This window comes from Lagopus muta, chromosome 13, assembly GCF_023343835.1.
Source record: "Lagopus muta isolate bLagMut1 chromosome 13, bLagMut1 primary, whole genome shotgun sequence".
NCBI lineage: Eukaryota > Metazoa > Chordata > Aves > Galliformes > Phasianidae > Lagopus > Lagopus muta.
Genome location: NC_064445.1, coordinates 7,983,246 through 8,003,544, shown reverse-complemented (window position 1 = coordinate 8,003,544; position 20,299 = coordinate 7,983,246). Strand labels below are relative to the sequence as shown.

General features: G+C 36.8%; 1 protein-coding gene and 1 long non-coding RNA gene across 4 annotated transcripts in view; one reads left to right on the top strand and one right to left on the bottom strand.

Moving 5' to 3' along the window:
* KLHL4 (kelch like family member 4) overlaps positions 1-18,116 on the top strand; it is a 67,820-nt gene extending 49,704 nt beyond the window's left edge. For both annotated transcript variants that reach the window (XM_048959134.1, XM_048959132.1), the window contains 10 exons: positions 1,753-1,926; positions 2,212-2,348; positions 4,002-4,198; positions 6,813-7,025; positions 7,400-7,586; positions 10,329-10,553; positions 12,159-12,321; positions 14,687-14,899; positions 15,767-15,938; positions 16,499-18,116. In XM_048959134.1, the coding sequence (XP_048815091.1) occupies positions 1,753-1,926; positions 2,212-2,348; positions 4,002-4,198; positions 6,813-7,025; positions 7,400-7,586; positions 10,329-10,553; positions 12,159-12,321; positions 14,687-14,899; positions 15,767-15,938; positions 16,499-16,558 (1,741 nt within the window). In that variant the 3' untranslated portion in view covers positions 16,559-18,116. The remainder of the gene's footprint in view (positions 1-1,752; positions 1,927-2,211; positions 2,349-4,001; positions 4,199-6,812; positions 7,026-7,399; positions 7,587-10,328; positions 10,554-12,158; positions 12,322-14,686; positions 14,900-15,766; positions 15,939-16,498) is intronic.
* LOC125699536 (uncharacterized) overlaps positions 1-20,299 on the bottom strand; it is a 283,177-nt gene that overhangs the window by 186,810 nt on the left and 76,068 nt on the right. The window lies entirely within an intron of this gene.

The window sequence follows — 20,299 nt, the reverse complement described above, 5'->3', positions numbered from 1 at the left end:
TTTTTTTCCTTCTAGTACTCTTCAATCTCTGAAGACCTTATTTTTTTGAATTTTTCTGCTGCAATTAAAGGTCACTCTAGGACATACAAGGAAAAAAAAAGTAGCCAGAACTGAGTAAAATGATTGGACTATAAGACTCTTTTCAAATCTTTACTGCTTGAAAATGACTGCTCTACTCCCAAATGCATACATTCTATTGGAAATTGCTAATTTCAAGAAACTGGTACCGTGCATTTGCAGTAGGGATGAATGAATATTACTCTGGCTGAACTCTGACACATTAAGGATAAGAGCAATGTAATACATTAAAATACAGTACTTAAAATGAATATAATGAGACTGAAACAAAATATGCTTGGAAAAAAATGTTTGAAGTGTGACAGAAAGCTTAAGAGATAAATAGCAAAACAAGAATGTTACAGAATATGAAGTTGGCATCAAGTAGTTGGTGCAAAACTAATGAGCATATAATCTAATTTTTCAGCTTCTTCATTTTCAATGAAGCACTGAAGCAAAACAAACAAAAAGTATAGTCATTAAACTGAAACAAATTAATTTTTGTAAGCTGCAAACTACAAAGGATACATGTTATAGGTGAACTTGATTTGCCCCTTTTTCTTAAAAGAAAAAAAAAAAAAAAAAAAGGAAATGCACTTGACATTGTAGTAAAGAGCTTCAAAAGAAAGATAGAGCTTATTGCATTGATTTGGTATGTTTTAATACGTTTGTAAATAGTAATAGAATCTGAGTTTGCCCAGAGAGAAATATACACACATATGTGCACATCTGAGGGTTTGAGATGCATTGGTTCCTCAGGTGGTGCACACGCACACACACAATAATATAATACATATTATGTAATATAATACTCTGAGATATTGTAACTAAAATATTATAAGCTGAGAAGCCATTATCTATAAAGTCTAGACTAAGTAAAATAGTGCTGCAGATTGTAGCATTAGTGATAAGGATGCATATTAAGAAATGCACTGCTATCTTACAAGAAACAGGTGAAAAAAAAGCTTTTCTAAGAAAGTATCAATAATAGTTCAATCTGCAACATGATCCATATTAGAAGACAGTAAGGAAAAAAATCATATAAATAGGTTTTATGGCTATTTATAAGTGGGACATCTAACAGAGTTTTGTAGTGGGAAGAATATATTTTTATAACACACATTTCCTTGAAAAGGAATTAGTTTATTTGCATTCAGATTGTAAAGGTAACAGAATCTACTAATTTCATCAGTTTTTGGCTCAGTGATTTGCCTAGAATTATATGTCAGTTGTCAGATTGTCTTCTGATTAATTCCCATTTCATACAGTAATAAAGACGTACAAAGTATGAAGGAAACAGAAATAAGACCTAAAGAAACATTATAGACAAACTTTCATTCCACAGGCTATTTCAGGTAGAACAGATTGCCATTTGCATGCTCTGTCTGTGAGTGGTCAGCAGGTTGCATTTATCATGGTGCGTCCTGGACACAGGATAGGTAGGAAGCAGAAAACTCAGCAGCACCACCTCACCACAATAATTTTTCCTTCCTTGACCTCGGAATTTATAGGCAGTCTTGCAAATGAAAATTTGCAGATACCAAACCAAAACAAATGTAAGAAGGCATAGCAAGACCAGAATCCTAAAAGCCTTTATAGCTTAAGCTTCTGTGATGCCTTTTGAACAAAACTTATGTAAAGAACATAATCAGAGCTTGTAAGGTTGCAGTCCCTGTATGTGCTCTTTCATCACAGGCTGTCTACAACCAGCAGCTCACTGCTTGGCATGAACACCAATGGCTCTGAGGAGTACTTCCACTCTACAAACCACGCAGAGCAAACATTCCGCAAAATGGAAAATTATCTGCAGCAGAAACAGCTGTGCGATGTTCTTCTCATAGTAGGAGACCAGAAGATTCCAGCTCACAGGTACCTGCCCCACTTGGGTTTACACGGCTTCAAAGCCTGGTGATTTCAAACACTAGGGAAATGTACGCCTACCCTGTCTGGTTATAAATGATCAGTCACTGCAGAAGTAGGTTACTAATTACCCTTTTAACTTTACTGCTCACTACTGTACGATTCAAATCCTACTGTAAGAGAATGTTTCTAAAACACACACACGCCATTTACTACACAGTAGTATTGAATTCCATGCTTGTTAAGAATATTACGGAATAATGTGCAGTCCTCCTAAAATGCTTCTATTTCAAGGTTGGTTCTCAGTGCAGTGTCTGATTATTTTGCTGCAATGTTCACTAACGATGTACGTGAAGCAAAACAAGAGGAGATCAAGATGGAGGGAGTGGACCCGGATGCGCTGAAGGCTCTGGTGCGTTATGCCTACACAGGTAAGTCCTCCATCACCCACAGCTGCTATGTAGATATATATCTCCTGCTTGCTTTCCCTCAGTTTTCGGAATTTAACCTTATATTGTTGGACCTCAAAGGGTTGAGCCAAGTAGCCAAGAAGACCAACTCAGAGAACTGTGAAATCGCTTTTACGAGCGCTATGCCAAGCAGGGTAAAGCGACGCAGAACACAACTGCTGTGTACACAATCAGAAATATCCAGATCATTCAAACCTGTGCAATTGCTTCTGGATGTTTGTGTATTCTGTGTTTAGCAAGATACTCAGGAAGACGGCAGCCACCCCAGCCAGAAAGCTAAAATGCAAAGCCCTTTCCTCTTCCAAGCTATGAAGTTCTGTGGCAAAACACGCACAGCTCTTGAAAGGAGAAAATTGCTTCTCCACAAAGTACTAACACTAAAGCAAACAGAAAAACAGCTTTCTGAATTTACGAACATTTGCTGATAAACTGATCCACCTCCTCAGTTTGCACCTATCACCAGTAACATTCAATTTTTCCTTCTCAACTGATGTCCCGCACAGGACATTCCTAGCTAGCTTTTGAGAATGGAATAGCACAGTTTACATATCAAGACAGGGAGGCTGGAAGACATACTATAGGTATGTATCAATATTTGTATAGTACTCATACTTTAAAAAGGGGTTAGAATAACTATAGATTAAATTAAAACAAAGACTCCAATGTAATTAATATAATGGTATTATAATAAATGTCAAAAACAGAGGACTTCTTCGCTTGCTAGGTCAGGCACTTCATCAATCTTGACTGTTGTGTAAAGAGACAAATCTCAAGAAAGATAAGCCATCTGCAATTCCAGATTGGAAACAGAAGTTTCGATACACAAAATAGACCCTTTATGTGCTTGTGGGTACAAGCAAGAAGATAAACACGGGCAGGAGGGAATGCTGCATAACATGCATAAGGCACTGAATAAACATAAATCACCCAAGGAAATAGATTAGACCAAATGCAAAGAAATGGTGGTGGGCTGCTTATTACCCACATGTATCTAAAAATCATCCCATCTAATTAAATTTCATCTCTTTCAGAATAGCATTTTAATGCTGGATATCAACTAGGGAATCAAAGTATCTACTAAGCATAAGAATGGATAATCTAATTAAATAAACACCTTCCAGTCTGTTTATGAACATTAAAAAAATCTCACAATCACATAATCATTTCATAGATAAATGAGGAAATCGGGTTTCCTGCAAGCATTTACTGTTAGCATTTCCTAGCTATTGGTACTGAAATTCTCGTGTGTAATACAAATTTATGATACATTTTTCAGGAACCCACACATGAATTTTGGGAAAGGTTTTTGTCTAATCCCCTCTTTGTCTTTATTTCTTTTTTCAAGTAAAATCAGATCTGATAGTGTTAGAGTTTCAGTACAAATGTTCCAGTAATTTTATTCAAAATCCACCAAATCCTTTAAGTCTCTTAAGATGTGTTTAAAGACTCCTTCAGCTTTAAAGGAAAATGAACCTGTGAATCACAGGCCACTTTTCAATTTATTTTTTTTTTGCAGGAACAGAAAAAGTAGGGAGTGGGAAGATTTCAAGTAAATAAAGTTACAAAGAAAATGACCGAAAACTTGTATTTTTTCCCTACATGCAAACTGCACAGGTATTCTAGAGTTAAAGGAAGACACTATAGAAAGTTTGCTAGCTGCAGCTTGTCTTCTCCAGCTATCCCAGGTCATTGATGTATGCTGCAACTTTCTCATGAAGCAGCTCCATCCTTCCAACTGCCTGGGGATCCGCTCCTTTGGGGATGCTCAGGGCTGCACAGAGCTCCTGAAGGTGGCACACACATACACTATGGTAAGTTAAAGAATCTACCTGTTTTACAATTAGAATGTTAACATCAAGTGTGAATACTTTCCCAGAAAACATAGGGACTTCGGTGAAGCAGAGCAAGGTTTCTGAGCCTGATGCAGTGGCTGTGCTTTTCCTGCACTGGCAAAGTCCCTGACCTGGGGACATCCCTGCCTAGCTCAGACTCCAAAGAGAAATTTCAGGTCTGTGACTGTTACAGAAGCATTGGAAGGAAAGAAGAGTGTGCATGGAAAACCAAATATTCAGTAATGCTTCCTATTTCAGAATTTTGTTTTGTTTTGGAGAAGGAGACATTTACTGAACTGAAATTCGTATGATTGGCATGCATTTCTTTAAAAAAAAAAAAAAATAACAGGGCATTAACATAGACAACGTCAAAAGGAAAAATAGTAATGGCCCATTCACATGTTGTTGATTCAACACCAAGAAAATTCCAAAGCTGATTTTAAGGTGAGGCACATACACAACAAAATCCAAAATAAAGAATGTATGAGAAAAATTTGGAATGCTAAAAAGAAGCACATCTTTGACTGAAGCATAATCCTCCTCCGGCTGAAAGTGAGAAATGAATATTCAGTGTGGAAACAGAGAAGCAAGAAAGCTGGCTGTGAAACCAAATCAAGGGATAAATATTCAGGGCATCAAGATGTGCTATAGCATCTTTAAACACAAAAAGAATAGCAACCGCTACAGCTAAATGGATATAAAAAGAACTCCTTGTTAGGAGACACATGGCAGCTTTATGCTTGAAATATTAGCACAGTATGTCAAAACCAGTTTAGAGGCTTCATAATGCTAAGAGCATTCCAGGAAGAGACCGCACACTTCCACATGATGAAGTAAATGAGAGTGGCAAGTGCAGATTGAGGGCACTGGTTGTGCTCCTTCCTGTCATACTAACGAACGGTTTGCTCAGCAGCTATCTAGATTTCTTTTATATTTTAAAGTTTGAAAAAGGACACTGAAGCTAGAAGGATCACTCAAGCCCTACATAACAGCATTGTCCTTGCTGCTCCATACTATTATATCCTCAGCTGAAAACAGGAAATTCCCCCCTCTGCTACCACTTTTGTCTCACAAGTCCCAGCCACATGGGCCTCAACTGTAACTGTTTTAAATCCACAGACCAGATTTCTGAGCTGATTTTCAAAAGACACTGGAGAAAAGAGATTGTACCAATGCATGCACACAAACCATTGTGGAAGAGGATAAATAAAACATTCTGTTTTGTGTCAGGCCAGCCTCAACCACTTGAAAATGTGTACCTCAGGGAAAAGACTATAAAGATGTACTGTAAATACAGAAATCATCCAAATGAACTAGTAACATTTAAACACTTACAGAAGATAAGCTATAAACACCACATCCATTCAACAAAAACAGACACAAAGGAGGCTTTTCCCTTCATCTACTTCAGCCATTGATGCAGAGTATTAAGTTTCCTGCCTAGTATCTTTACATGCAGATAGACATTGTTCTGATAAACATCTTGTACTATATTTGTACCTAAATGTGGACTGGCCTTCCTGTTCCTAATCTCTGAATGTCACAAAATATTAAAGCAGGATGTGCACAGCACAGAAAAGTTAACATATCCTCTAATCACTAGTACTTCAATATTTATATACTCAGTAGAGCTCTCTTGTAAAGAGTTGCAGAAAGCTGAGACTACTGAAAATAAATAATACAAACATCAGTAACTAAAATCTCTTCCTTGTCCTATTTCTGATTTCTCATAGAATACATTTCTTCCAGGTACATAAATGGAAACTAGTGGTTCAAATACGGGTAAAATCCAACGTGCATTTCTCTGCACGTAACTTCAAAAAACAGCTAACAAAGTATTTCTCTGGAATTAGCATAAGCAATCATAAAATATTTCAATATCAATTATGGTATTCTTGTACTGGCCTGTACAATGTAATACTTTTATGGAAAATAATTCTTTGAAAGGTTCAAACGAATTCATATTTGTGATCATGTCTGGAGTTGGTTGTTTTATCACAATGCTAGATTATGGTATTAGACCACTTTCTCAAGATTTGCCCAGTTTGCATTTGCCCCTGCAGTACTGTCAGAAAAGTGAGTTTAATTTCCCTCCATTTTCTACTGCAGAGTAGAGACATACAGTCAGCACCAGACACGGCAAAGAACTGCAAATCGGAAGAGTTTAAAGCTTGGAAGTCCACTTGTAATGCAAGCAATACACTTAATTTGAATACCCACCTACCATTCATAACATACACCATATATCTTCAAATTGTGTCTCTATTAAGATGCAGTGTTAAGATCACACTGATGGTGAAAACTGCCAGTAGCAAATCCATACCAACAGGAATCCTGCCAACTGCAGCCATAAGCATGGTAGTGGTGAAGTTGATCATTGGTCCTCAGCTCTACGAGAGCAAAGCTTCAAAGAGACACCAGTCTCCCTCAAATGGTAGAAGGGGGTTCCTTGACTTATAGAATATCTATTATATTTCCCTACATCCTAGAACAAAACAGAACTACAGTATATGCAAAGACTATATTACCTAAGAAAAGGTTAATTCAAGGTGTGAAAATCATGAGTGCATTGAAATCTGTTCTTTCCTTTTAGGAACATTTCACAGAAGTTATTAAAAACCAGGAATTTCTTTTACTCCCTGCTAATGAGATCGCAAAACTCCTGTCTAGCGATGACATCAATGTTCCAGATGAGGAGGTTATATTCCAGGCATTAATGATGTGGGTGAGACATGATTTGCAAAACCGGCAACAAGATCTGGGGATGCTTCTATCTTATATCAGACTGCCTCTACTTCCCCCTCAGGTATGGAAATGAAGGGCTAACAGGGGCCTTAACCATAAACTGAAAACAAAACAACACCTGTAGAGAAGTACTGCTTGCTGCTTCTGATTTGTGGTTTCCTGATGCGGAAGTTTTTGTGGTTTTTTTTGTTAACTCCATAATAGGTATGATTATTATTTGTAATAGTAAGATAGAATGTAAGATAGAAAAAAAAAGTAAATCTAACGATTGTGCTCACAACTATCTTTATAAACATATCAGTCTCGTGGTATCTCAAAAGTACATTTCTTTCCCAGATAGCACTTTCTTTGTAGCTACATAGACTTTACTTACTGAAGTGCATCCAGCTTTTAATGATGTGGATACACATAAGATCATCACTTTTCATTTCTTAGTTGCTAGCCGATCTAGAAAATAGTCCAATGTTTGCAGACGACTTAGAATGCCAGAAACTTCTCATGGAGGCTATGAAGTACCATCTCCTACCAGAAAGACGGTCTATGATGCAGAGCCCTCGAACAAAGCCTAGGAAGTCTACAGTGGGTGCACTTTATGCTGTAGGAGGCATGGATGCCACTAAAGGTAAGCTGAAATATTTATTTGTACTGAGTAATTGTATTACAGACACGCAGAGAATACATGACAGTTATTGAAAAGTTTGTTAGACAAACAGCAATTTAAAGATGGAAAAGGAGGGAAAAATTGCAGAAGTCAATCCCACATGTTAGATATTCTTCCTTCTTGCAAGCACCCTGTTTCTAAATAATATACATACAGCCATAAGTTCAGACAAGATTCAAATAGTGATCTTAACATCCAAAATTTTACAAGAATTTGTGCAAAGTTTGACTTTACAAACCAGAAAAAAATTAACATTCAAAATACTTCAAGAAATATTTAACGTTATTTTAGAACCCTGCTGTTTTTTCAGGATCACATATAGAATTTTCTTCAGTTTTGTAGCTGAAAGCTAAATGCTATAGATATATTCCAGTTTTTATGATTTGATTTTCACAACTGCAACCGTTTTACAGCTTTACAAATTACACTATTCCATTTAGTAGGAAGTATATTAAACTACTTTCTACAGGACTCTGCTGCTCAGTGCCAAAAAAACTGTGATTAGTTTAAAGTCTAGTGACTTGCTGATCAGCATTACCTTTAGCTGTGCAAATTCACCATTAACAGAATCACAGAGCAGTTAATCCATTTCATGGTTTGGAAAAAGTTGCTGATGACTAACATTTCCTATGCAGTGCTACCTTACTACCCTCTGCAATCAAATCCAATGCAAACTGTGTGTTCACTGCGATTGTAACACGAAACATTCGTTCTCGGGACAATTTAGAAAAAGGAAGTGAAGCAATAACGACTAGTGAAATTTAATTAGCAATACTTGTTATTTATGAATGACATAAAATAACCAAGAACTCAAAATTACCCTTGAACTATTAAAAATTGGAATAAAATTTTATAATAGGTTTTTTTCAGTAAAGATTATACAAGGAATGGGCTATTTCAGTCAACATCTTCATTTCCTGTTGGTGCCTCTTCTACTTATTACCTTGGAGTAAAGCCAGCTCTTTGAACTTTTGCCTTTTGATGGTTAGAAGAACAGCACTTCCTCTCCTCCCTGCTGTTCTCTATATCTCTGACTCATACCTTCAGCCTGAGCTGGACTGTAAGATAAAGGAAACAGAACCTAAGAGACTGTGAGGCACTGGAAGAACATCTCTGAGAAGGGGAGAACTGAACCTCTGGCTAGAATGTGCTTTCTGTGATAAAGAAAACAAGAACTCAGAGAGTGCCAGGTTTGGCTTTGTGCTTATCTCAGGTGGTATGTGAAGTCAAATCTCAACTTCAAATGATCAAGAGAAGATCAAAGAGCCACTTTCAGACTAGTATTTTAAAAAAAAATGTAAATGTGCCTAAACTTGTGAAGCCTACTTTCAAGCCTCAGTAAAAATTACAGCTACAGGGTATGAACACACTGTACACCTTAATATATTTTTCCCTTTTTTTTTTTAAAAAAAAAAAAAAGAATGTGAGATGCTTCTTTTTGAAGCTGAGAACTTTGGGGCACTCACATATTAGCATAAAATAAATGAGACAGAATCAAAGCAAAGAAGAGCAAGCAAAGTTTGCTCTGAGAGTTGCTCAGAATTAAATTTCTTTTATAGCAGATGGATCAGGTAGCTTCTTCCCTGATCTGTGTATCTGGGAAGGCACACAGAAGGCAACAAATGTATCACATAAGCTCTTGTTTCACTACATTTGTTGAGTATAGCAGCTGAACTTCAGCAGGTTTTACTGAAGAAAACATCTCTAAAGCAAACTATCTTTTCTGCATTAGTGCATGCTGGTTTTGCAGTCACAAACCATTTATCCATGAACTGCCTATTGTTATCCTCAACATATAAGTTCTCTTGTTACAAATCTCAGTCAAGGAGCAGACAGGAAATCAGCTCTGTTTTTCTCATCTGGTTGCCTTCAGTTGAGCTGAAGTTGAGCTCCAAGCGTGCTGCTTGTGCAACTGGCAACTGCCTCTTCCTGCCTCAGCACTGCTCAGCCGTTTTCCCTTTGTGCTAAATCAGCTCTCATGGGGGCAATTACAGCAGCTGAGTGTGACTGACAGGAGCCAGCAGATGGAAAAGTGTCAGTTTTGAATGGCAGGGAATTAGGGCCTTATGAATAGTTTCAGTAAAACCATGACCAGAAGTTCAGTGACCTGAAAAAACCGAAAAGGCAACTTACATATTACAGCAAACAATCAGTTACTGCAAGGCTGCACAGGTGAACCTCACAGAAACTGCCTGTGGAAGGCAAACGTGCACTCAGACTTCAGCCTTCTGCCTGCCTCCACTGCACCAAGGAAACCAATGCAGACAGATTTATAGATGCACTTTTAGTTTTAGGGGGCAGTACTAATTTAGGCAAAAACATGGTTAACAAGTATATAGTTGTGAGGTACCATGCTCAGAAAGAATTAAGAACAAATAAACCAACTACCCTAATACTACTTAACTGAGTGACAGATTTAACTTATCTACAATTGTTCAGTACTAAAAAAATAGCTGTAATTCTGCACCTTCCTATCAATGTTTTATTCCTATCTATTTGATAATTATATATGCATGCAATTAATACAGCTGTCCCACTGTTTACTCTTGTAACTGAAGCTCTCAGGAAGATGTAGCAAAGGTCAAAGTACAGAATTTCAGTCTCTTAAAATTTAATAATGTACAAAATGGATCAACTCCTGACTGCTGCACAGCGAGCAGTTCAAGGCTGTCTCATATTGCATCATATTATTGTTTCTAATAGGCACCACTACAATTGAAAAGTATGACCTTAGGACTAATAGCTGGATACAAATTGGTACCATGAACGGCAGACGATTACAGTTTGGAGTGGCAGTAATTGACAACAAACTCTACATTGTGGGAGGAAGAGATGGTCTGAAAACCTCCAACATTGTTGAATGTTTCAACCCTATCACCAAAGTCTGGACTATAATGCCTCCTATGTCAACGCACAGACACGGCCTAGGTAAGAGATGCTGCATTTGAAAATACTTTGGATCACAAACAGATTCATTCTGACTGACAATTTTTTTAAGCCTTTACTAAAATGCAGCAATATTTGCAGAAGATATTTTTCAAAGACAAATTTGCCCATTGCCATAATTTTATGAAAGTGATATCTATTAGTATTCGCCTAAATTATAGTGGTCTTCCAGGGTTAATTTTGCTTTTGTAAAACTCCAGAATACAAGCAGTAGGGAGAATAATCAACTTTTCATCCAATACAGCCGCCAAGGTGTATGTTTCCAATACAGAAACAACATGATTTTCAGCTTTTGAAAATAATGACTTAAGCTCATTGCTACCAAACACCTCTGAAAATCAGATCAGAGAGTTACCAGTGTTGAAGAAAACATTGCTGTTACAAAATTAGTACAACTTCACTAATTTCAATGTTGAAATTACAAGTTCCATAGTGCACAACTACAGTCTGACACCTATGGCCTTTACTGCCCAGTAATCCTAGTATTCACAGTGAATTAATAAAAAATCTAGAATACTCTTCTGCAACAATAAAAAATAAGTTTAACATTGAGACTGCGGGAGGGAATATGGCTTCTGAAAAACAAATAATAGTAAGAAGTAAAGGACAAGAAGGCAACACAGAATGAAGTCGCTATGCAGGGGCATGATTCTAGCCAACAAATAAGTTGCAGTAGTGAAGTCTTGAGTGCCCAGAGTCAGGCTTCTGTCTGTGTATCAGCCCAATTTGCAAAGCTGCCTTACGCTTACAGGTCCCATTAGTTTCAATGTGATTTTGTGGAGAGTTAAGTACATTTGGAAAAAAAAAAATTAGGCCATGTATATTTAGACCTGAAAAGATGGATTTAGAAAACTTTTAAGCAGCCAAATTCCAACATCTTGCCTTACCTAAAAGGGAGCAAAGATCAGCGACAGGCGCAGCTTCCCAAAGGGGAGAGGCACCTCTTGCTGAGGATGGTAAATAACACAGGATGTGTTCACAGAGAGCTTTGAACAGACAGCCAAGTTCACTCTCCTGTGCCTCAAGGACAGCACATACAAGCCAGCTCTTATTTCCACTCACCAGGCACCAGAACAGTACAGTACAGGCAATGAGGCCAGCCAGCTGCCATCCAGTTTGGCTTCATGCTGGTGGGACTACAGAGCTTCAGCTGGCTCAGAAGAAGGGACAGGTAGTTGGCTGCTCTGGGCAATTTTTTCATTGGCTCAAGGTTTTTGTTTTCTTTTTGCTTTGTTTTGTTTTGAAAGAATAGCATTGTTTCTCATGTAGGGGGTGCAGATTTGATTCAGAACAAGGTCAACAGAACCGGGAGAAAAATTCCAAGAGAACATCAAAACTAAAGCAGCTTTCTTCTGATCTTTAGGCAAAAGATAATGCTTATTTTGAAAGATACTGTTGTACAAAATATTTTGTTTATCTTTGTTTATTCTTCTTAATGACAAGCCAGCTTTTAGTTAGCTTAATACCAGCTGAAATTGCTTATCTGTATACAAGCAATTAAAGCGAGAAGTTAATACTTTATAAGTCACCGAAATTATTAGATACAGTAATCTGTCCCTAATCTGTCCCTGTCCCCTATTCTTCAAGGAGTAGCAATGCTGGAAGGACCAATGTATGCTGTTGGTGGCCATGATGGCTGGAGTTACCTGAACACCGTAGAAAGATGGGACCCTCAAGCCCGGCAATGGAATTATGTTGCCAGCATGTCCACCCCCCGAAGCACTGTAGGGGTTGCAGCATTAAACAGCAAGTATGTCAGCAGGAAAAACTCTCTGCTTTTTCATTTACTTCCTTCCATTGAAATGCAGTTTCTTATATTTTCAATCTTATATAAATATATATATATATATAAAATATAAAAATATATATAATAAATCACCACAAGAAAACAAAGAGAAAATGTAATGCACAAAAATAAGAAAGAAAAGCTTTTCCTCTATTATGTAGTAAACTATTTTCTAAATAGCAGACATGTTTTAAACACTTTTCAAGTTAAGGCAATTTGAAAATCAGAATTTTACCTGGACTATTGATCAAATACCTTAAAAAAAATCCAAATTTATGTTTGCATTTTGAAATCAGTGTATCTAAGGAGCGCCATTTGAAATAACTTCTCCCTCTTCAGCAAAGAAACAGGAAAGCCTAGTAGAATAGGAAAACCTGGTAGAAAACGTCAGGTTACACTGAGAAGTGTAGCTTGAGCCTTTTATTTCAATCTGAGGTAGACAGCCTCTTAGTGCAGAGTTTGTGGGGGCCCAGAAAAGCTGCATGCAGAAATTTGTTTTTATCCTGAAACCTTATCAATGGCTTTCCTGCTCACTTCTTAAACTCCAGTGATGTATGAAAGAGAAGGATATAGAGTAAAAATGAAGATGTCGGATATTTGCAAACATAAATCTTCATATACAAAAACCAAGCCTCTGCAATAGAACATGACAAGATTTTAAACATTTATTCAAAAATCTGAGAGGAGTAGAACTGTCTGTCCAAGTCCCTGTTCTATCCCAAAGGAAATGCTCTCAGCATAAGCTAGAAATTCCTGTGGGTGCCTTTCACAGGGATGTGCAGGAAACAACTTTGTCAGAGAGGAAATCCAGCCCAATCCCGACTCTGTTCTCAATCACTCTCGATATACCCTGTCTCCTGCCTGGCTTAAATCACGTCTGTTAGCTCAGTGATGTAATCACTGGCATAGCAGAGGAAGCCAAACTCAAATGTCCATCACTCAGTGCTACTGCTGCAGTCCAGCCAAGCAAAATGCTTCTCCTCTTTCTGTTTCCCTAAGGCATGCTGTATTTTTTCTATTCAATCCTACCAGAAAACACATACTTTCAGTGGGGCAACACTTCTGAACAATAGAAGGACTACTGAAAACATCAGTCAATAAAGGAATATGTGATTCCTCCTCAGGGAATGAGACAAGATTTTTAAAGATCTTTAGATGATTCTAGGTATGCTAGGGAAAAAGAGCAATCTGCTTGCAAAGTCAGAGATTTCCTCTCTCTATGAAAGCTGTGTAAACAAGTAGACTGTATCTAAGAGTAAGGTATGAAAAGAAAAAAAATCCCATTCTCAAGTCTTTTTATGGGCCAAGCAAAAAACTGCACAACAGGACTCAAGCCTGTGTTCGACTCACAAACATTAGAAGACAGAACTAAAATTTTTGTATTGCTCTAGAAGTCAAGATTGTTCTTTTGAAATCCTACATCAGAGCAGTGTAAAACTTATCCCAGTCACTGGAGAAAGACAAGCACATCTTAAGCAAAATTCAACTAACTGGATTTGGGTGACTCGCTCTGGACAAGCTGAGGTGCTTGCTAGGTCTCTAATTAATTGCACTAAAAAACCCTTTATTTCATAGCAGTAAGTAAGGGCCAGAATGGGAAAAGGATCTGAACAGCCTGGCACAGTTGACATCCACTATGTATACTATCACAGTCTAGCAGCACCAAAGCTAGCCAGAAATACAAAAGAGATTCAGACTTCGTAAAATTGATTGACAAAGAGGCACAAAGTGCTTCTTAATGAGGATTTCCACTGTTCCCCTTTATATGTTGTCATATTTTGTTTCAACAAGAGCTAGTTTGAATCTCCAGTAGTTTGCTAAGTGCCTTTAATGCAGAAAAGACGAGAAGACCTATCAGTAAGGTAAATTCTGTCCTAAAGATTTTCTTAAATACAAACACTGAGGAAAATACACTTAATATACATTTGTCATAAGTTTTTGAAAGATAATGATAGCATTGAAGTTTTCATTACGTATTAATGGTATAGGAAAATTGCTTAATGTCAAATATTTCATACGACTGACAAAGAAAATACTCCAACTGTGTTACAAACATTAGTAGTACTTCTCATAAATTTCACCTATGGCTTAACATTTAGAGAAGATGCTACAGACTTTTAATTTTCTTACGTGGCTGCTTGAAGCTACATTAGAAAATGAAGAAAATACAGCATGAAAAACCCATTGTGCAGAGAAAGTTCCAGAGCAAAGTGGCCAGAGAGCAAATATAAGGCATACTGGGAATTTTAAAATGGTCTGAATAAAGTTAATAAAATATTCTTATTAAAAGGACTGAAATTGTTTGTCTTCCTGTGGGTAATTATCCCAGACTGTATGCAGTTGGTGGACGAGATGGGAGCTCCTGCTTAAAATCAATGGAATGTTTTGATCCACATACAAACAAGTGGAGCCTATGTGCTTCAATGTCCAAGAGAAGAGGCGGTGTAGGTGTTGCAACATACAATGGGTTTTTATATGCTGTGGGAGGTCACGATGCACCTGCTTCCAACCACTGCTCTCGACTTTCCGACTGTGTAGAAAGGTAAGGACGTTTTTCTTTTCTAAACACTTCAGGAAATATAAAAATGCAGCAAGGGAAATCTCTTCAGAATTGGAACATTACCTTTGTATAACATATTATGCTTTGTAGAATAACATTTTTGAGCATAAGAACTGATTTGCAATGATTTTGTGCTAACAAAACAACTGCCACGTGACAATTTCAACTTGTTCTCACATCTATTGGAACTGACCGAGGTTAAGACAACTCAACAATACGATGAACTTAACATGGGGATTTGTATTTCTCAGGTGCCAAAATTCAGCTTTGGGCTACATCTCTTATTTACTGTAGGAACAAAACTTGAAAAGTTTTAAGTTAAAAAACTCAGGAAAAAAACTTTTCATTTGTCTCTTCCTCCAACAGTTTGGCTCATGTTGACCAACGTGATAAAAACTGTATGAGATACAAACTTTGCTTAAGATCATGAGTTACATAATTAACTTTGTGAGATTATTTTGTGGTGAAACGTTTCTGGAAATGTCACTGAGAAGAAACAGAAAACATAAATCTTTATGGAGGAAGAAAAAAATGCTCTGAAACGAACTTTTCTGACTCAATTGCTGCCATGGTATCATTCCCTCAGGCTTCACCTATGTTCAAAACACACTGATTGTTAATCTGATAGAAATGTATACTTCATCACACAAAGTGAAAATAAGGGCTTGAAGATCCCTCTAGTGGCTAAATATAGAATTCAATCTTATTCCTCATGATTCTTTACGCTAGTTCATAACATAACCTAAACTCCAGTATAGGGGAAAAGAAGTAAGCATCAGCTTTTAAAATCTGGAATATCAATGTATTTCTACAATGTATTTTTCTAATTTTGATCATAAAACATTTCAGGTATGACCCTAAAACAGACACTTGGACAACAGTGGCTCCGTTGAGCGTACCCCGGGATGCTGTTGGAATTTGCCCTCTGGGGGACAGACTTTATGCTGTTGGTGGCTATGATGGCCACACATACCTGGATACTGTGGAGTCTTATGATGCTCAAAATAACGAGTGGACAGAGGTAATTAAAAATAGCAAGACCTATCTGAATAGGAAAAGCGAAAACGATTACATTGCAAAAGGGTTTTGTGAAAAATGATATATGTTAAGATGAAATAATGCTAATTAAAAGTATTTATTTAACTGGGAGTGCTTCTTTACCAACCATCATTAGAGCTGCAATGCCCTTGTTGGCAATGCCCTCTACTGGAGGGCACTTTCAACTTTTCACATTAAACACCATCAACATTGAGACCATAAGAAAGCATTAAAACTGTCAGGATTCTTTTTTAGCTACACAGTCCATGGTTTTGGATAAAAGGATATGCAAGTTTTTTACAATAACTAAAAGCAACACCACCAACCTCACCACAACCCAATAGTCCTCAGCAGCTGCAAAACACTTTTTTAAAAAAAACCTCAGACTGTTTTCACAGTTCTAATTAAATCTGTTTTTCAAGTGGTACATTAGTGTGAATAAACATACTGCTTTCCTTTTAATCTATAAGTAACTTATCTAGCCTGTCCATAAAAGTCTACTAAAAGTGCTTCGTCCTTTTCCACTTTCTTTTTGTTTTTAAGGAAGTTCCTGTCAATATTGGAAGGGCTGGAGCGTGCGTTGTTGTTGTGAAGTTGCCATGATGTCCATACATACTGTGAAACCAATCCGGGAGTGGGGTTTCATGAAAACTGAGCTAGAGAAGAAACACTTCTAGAAGGCAGGACAGCCCATAAACATCGTAACAGTCCTTCATCATAGACAATAATTATCTTGGGGCCATAACGATGTTAGAGCACAAGACTGGAGTCTTCCTGCACTGCAAAATCCAGATAATTTTGAAAAAGTGAATTATTTTTTAATGCCTAATGCATAAAAATCAGATGATATGTTTAAGTGGTTCAGGTTTGTTACAGAAATTTATCTGTTATTTATAAAATGCAGTAGTAAGGTGATGAATGGATGTATAAGAGTTCATAAACCTTTTTCTTTTTTATGTTAGTGGTAATGCTAATGTTTATAAAAAGAGATTTTGTATTTTAAGTAAACAAAAATGAATAAAAGAGAAATACCTTCAAAACAAAACTGTACAGAAGGAAATAGTGGACCTCAAATGTATTTGGCAACAGAATATTCTCTGTAGAAGAAACTTCATTTCTAGATTCAGAAGTTAGATCATTAAATTAACTTCAAAATAATCATGTAATAAATCAAAGAGAAGCACAGAATGTCTTTGCTATTCTACAGTAAGGAGAAAAAATATCCATTTTTAGCAGTATTTTCAACTGGATTGTACAAGAACTAGCAGGGCTAAAATATCTTTGTTTTCTTATGTACGTGCCAACTGGAAAATCTCATTTGCCAAAACAATACTAATATAATTTCCAATCACTTTCACAGTGCATCTGTATGTGATATTTTAATTCCAACCAGTGTGTCAGGTTATTGGTGGATTTGTCTTTGCCCACTAACCATCTGTTAGCATTATGTTAAACTTACTTGGCTATTCATGGAATAATCACCGTGCACTAAATTAAAATATATATATAATCATATAATTGCATTCACTGAATATAACTTACAAAATGAAATTTTTATATCATATTGATATGATGATTCTTGATCTCAGCTGAAGATTACCAGCTTTGTCATGTACAGTAGAAAATCACATGCACTGTGCAACGGTCTATACCACTAATACAAGCATGTTCATGTTTTGAGATGATTAATGAATATTTACATGCATGAGGTTTTCTTTTTGTGTGCCAATTTTTAATGAAGTTTTCATTTTCTTTCAGTAGTTTCATTTTTGATAATTTCAAATGCTGTAAGTGTATTTTAAAGGAAGAATGTATGTAAGATATTCTACATTGTAAAGCACACTATTTGGGCAGTATCTACTTCAGTGTTATATTGTTGTTTTGTCAGTATTAGAAAATTCAGAACAGACATGAAATCTCCCTGAAGACACAACTATGTGACTAACTTTCCTGACAGAATGTCTTTTCAGAAATCAGCAATATGGTATTTTAACAAATATATAGTATTTATCATATTGAACCCTTCTAAAAAGGAAATCTCATAAGCATATTTATAAAAAGACAGAAACATTTTTAACTTTAAATATTAATTAAAATTATGTTTATATGAAGCATGCTACAAAAAAAAATAAACTTAACTTTCTCTGCTAAGAAAATTTAATGATGTTTTAACAACTTTGCCTTTTTATTGTACGGCTCAAGAATAGAAACAGAAGTACCATTTTTCATGGTCCAAAAGAACATAATTCTGCTTAATTCTCCTCACTGTATCTGCTCCACAGAAATTACAATTTACCTTCAATTTCACAAGATTTATTTGCTAGAAGTTTGGGGGCTTTTGTTGCTGTTGTTTTGGTTATTTTTCTCCTTTCTTTCTCCATGTCAAAACTAGCCACCACTACCACAGGCAGCTTGTGAAGTTGTTTGACTACTTGGATTTTATAACTAATGATTGCACATAGACTTGTGCACAACAGGTGAATGTAGAACAGCCAATTTTATGAGAAATGATGACAAGGATTATCACGACCTTAAAATTAGAAGTGGTAGAAAACAAAAATAAACTTTAAACACACATGTGAATTAAGGCAATAAAACAGGACCATGAACTTTCCAGAGAAAGCAGTTCTGCAGCACTTTTAGTACTAAAGTTTGTTTTCTTCCACAATATTTGTACAGCAGTGGAAAGTTATGAGAAAGGAAGCCAACAGCTAGCAAAAGGAAATTGGAAACCTAACAGGAAGACAGAAGAAAAACAAACTGGAATGAATTTGGAGACATCTAGACATTATTAGGTGAGAGGGAGCATTAGAGATGAGGTGTCATCCCTGCACATTTCCTCTGCTTCTCCAAACATGAGGAGCTGTGACAGTTTTGTTAACATCTTTGTTTATCACTTACCCTGACAGCTGCAGGCACAGCTTCCCACGGGGAGATTTCATTTTATTGATTAGAATTAATTTCTGGAAGGATTAAACTGAACTTTTGCAATAGCCACCGTGGATTTAATATTTCTAATTGGTAGTGTGGTAAGAATAACTGCAGGCAGTATGTGAGCCTCACCTCTTACTTCCCTATCTCATCTTACAGGAGAGAGGAAAAGGAAAAAACAGAGAACCTTTCACTGTCCCTTTCCCTTAAAAAGATGAACAACTGCTTTTTTTCCACAGTAAAGCTATATTCTGTTTATCTTTAAGATCTCTTGACTTCATCCCTTGTCAAAGGAAGCTGACAACAAAATGCTAGTTGAACCTTTCCCTCTTTTCAGCACAACTCCACAGCATTGTTCACACACAGTCATCACAGTCATTAAGCATTATTCACCTTCCTCATAGCCATATCCTCAAGGCCCTCTTTTCCTCCATCACAGTCCTACATAAGCCAGAGGAATGACAATTTTTGTCCTTCTGGACATTAACAATCATGTTTATGGAATGTAGAGAGGAGGACTGCATTACGTTCACAACATCAACATTTACATGAGCCAGCTGTGTAAGACTAAGAAGGAAAAATACCTAAGCAATAACTGGAAGATAACTCAGAATTATTTAGAAATGAACTACTGAGTGTGTCATTTTAAGCACAGAAGGTGTTTTTTTTTGTTGTTTTTGTTTTTTTGTTTTTGTTTTTGTTTTTAAATAATATTAGAAAAGCTACATATGAAAACATGCCTGAATTTATTTCAGCAGGAAGTCTAAACAGAAGGCACTTCCACTTTCCTTCCATTTCTGCAAAGAAATGAATCTGTTGTGGTCAAACTCACTGTCCAAAAAACGTCTCCACTTAAAGGAATTGGTAGGAAAATAAAGGTTAGCCCCACATTTTTATTCATCCTGAAAATCATAAAAAGTTGCAGGATGGGATGTGGAGACTAGAATAATTTCTGGCAAGACTGTGTGAGATTGAATAGAAAACCAAGTTATCAACTGTGTAAGGATTTTGGCTTCCAAGGAAGATTTCTTCCATTTTCTTACATTTGCTCTTGGTCAGACCTTCTCTTGGCAGCAACAGGCAGCATTCCCTGATTTATTGGAGAGGCAGTCTCTCAAACCCATAAAAATGGTCCAGGTTAGGAAGTTTCTGATGCTCAAACTTACTGAAACCCCTTTGCTGAGTGAGGCCAGGGAGTGGGACAGACTGCACAGGGGACCAGTAATGCTCGTGGGCTGGGAGCTGCGTGCAGCTTTTTCAAAAGGCACAGCTGGTACCCACTAAGGAACATGTCCTCAGGCATGTGAGTCAGTGTAAATATACTTTCTACTCTATTAGACATAGGTGTAAAAAGCACACAGAAAATTAAACAAGCAAACAAACCAAGCAGCTTGGTAGCTGGATGGAATACTA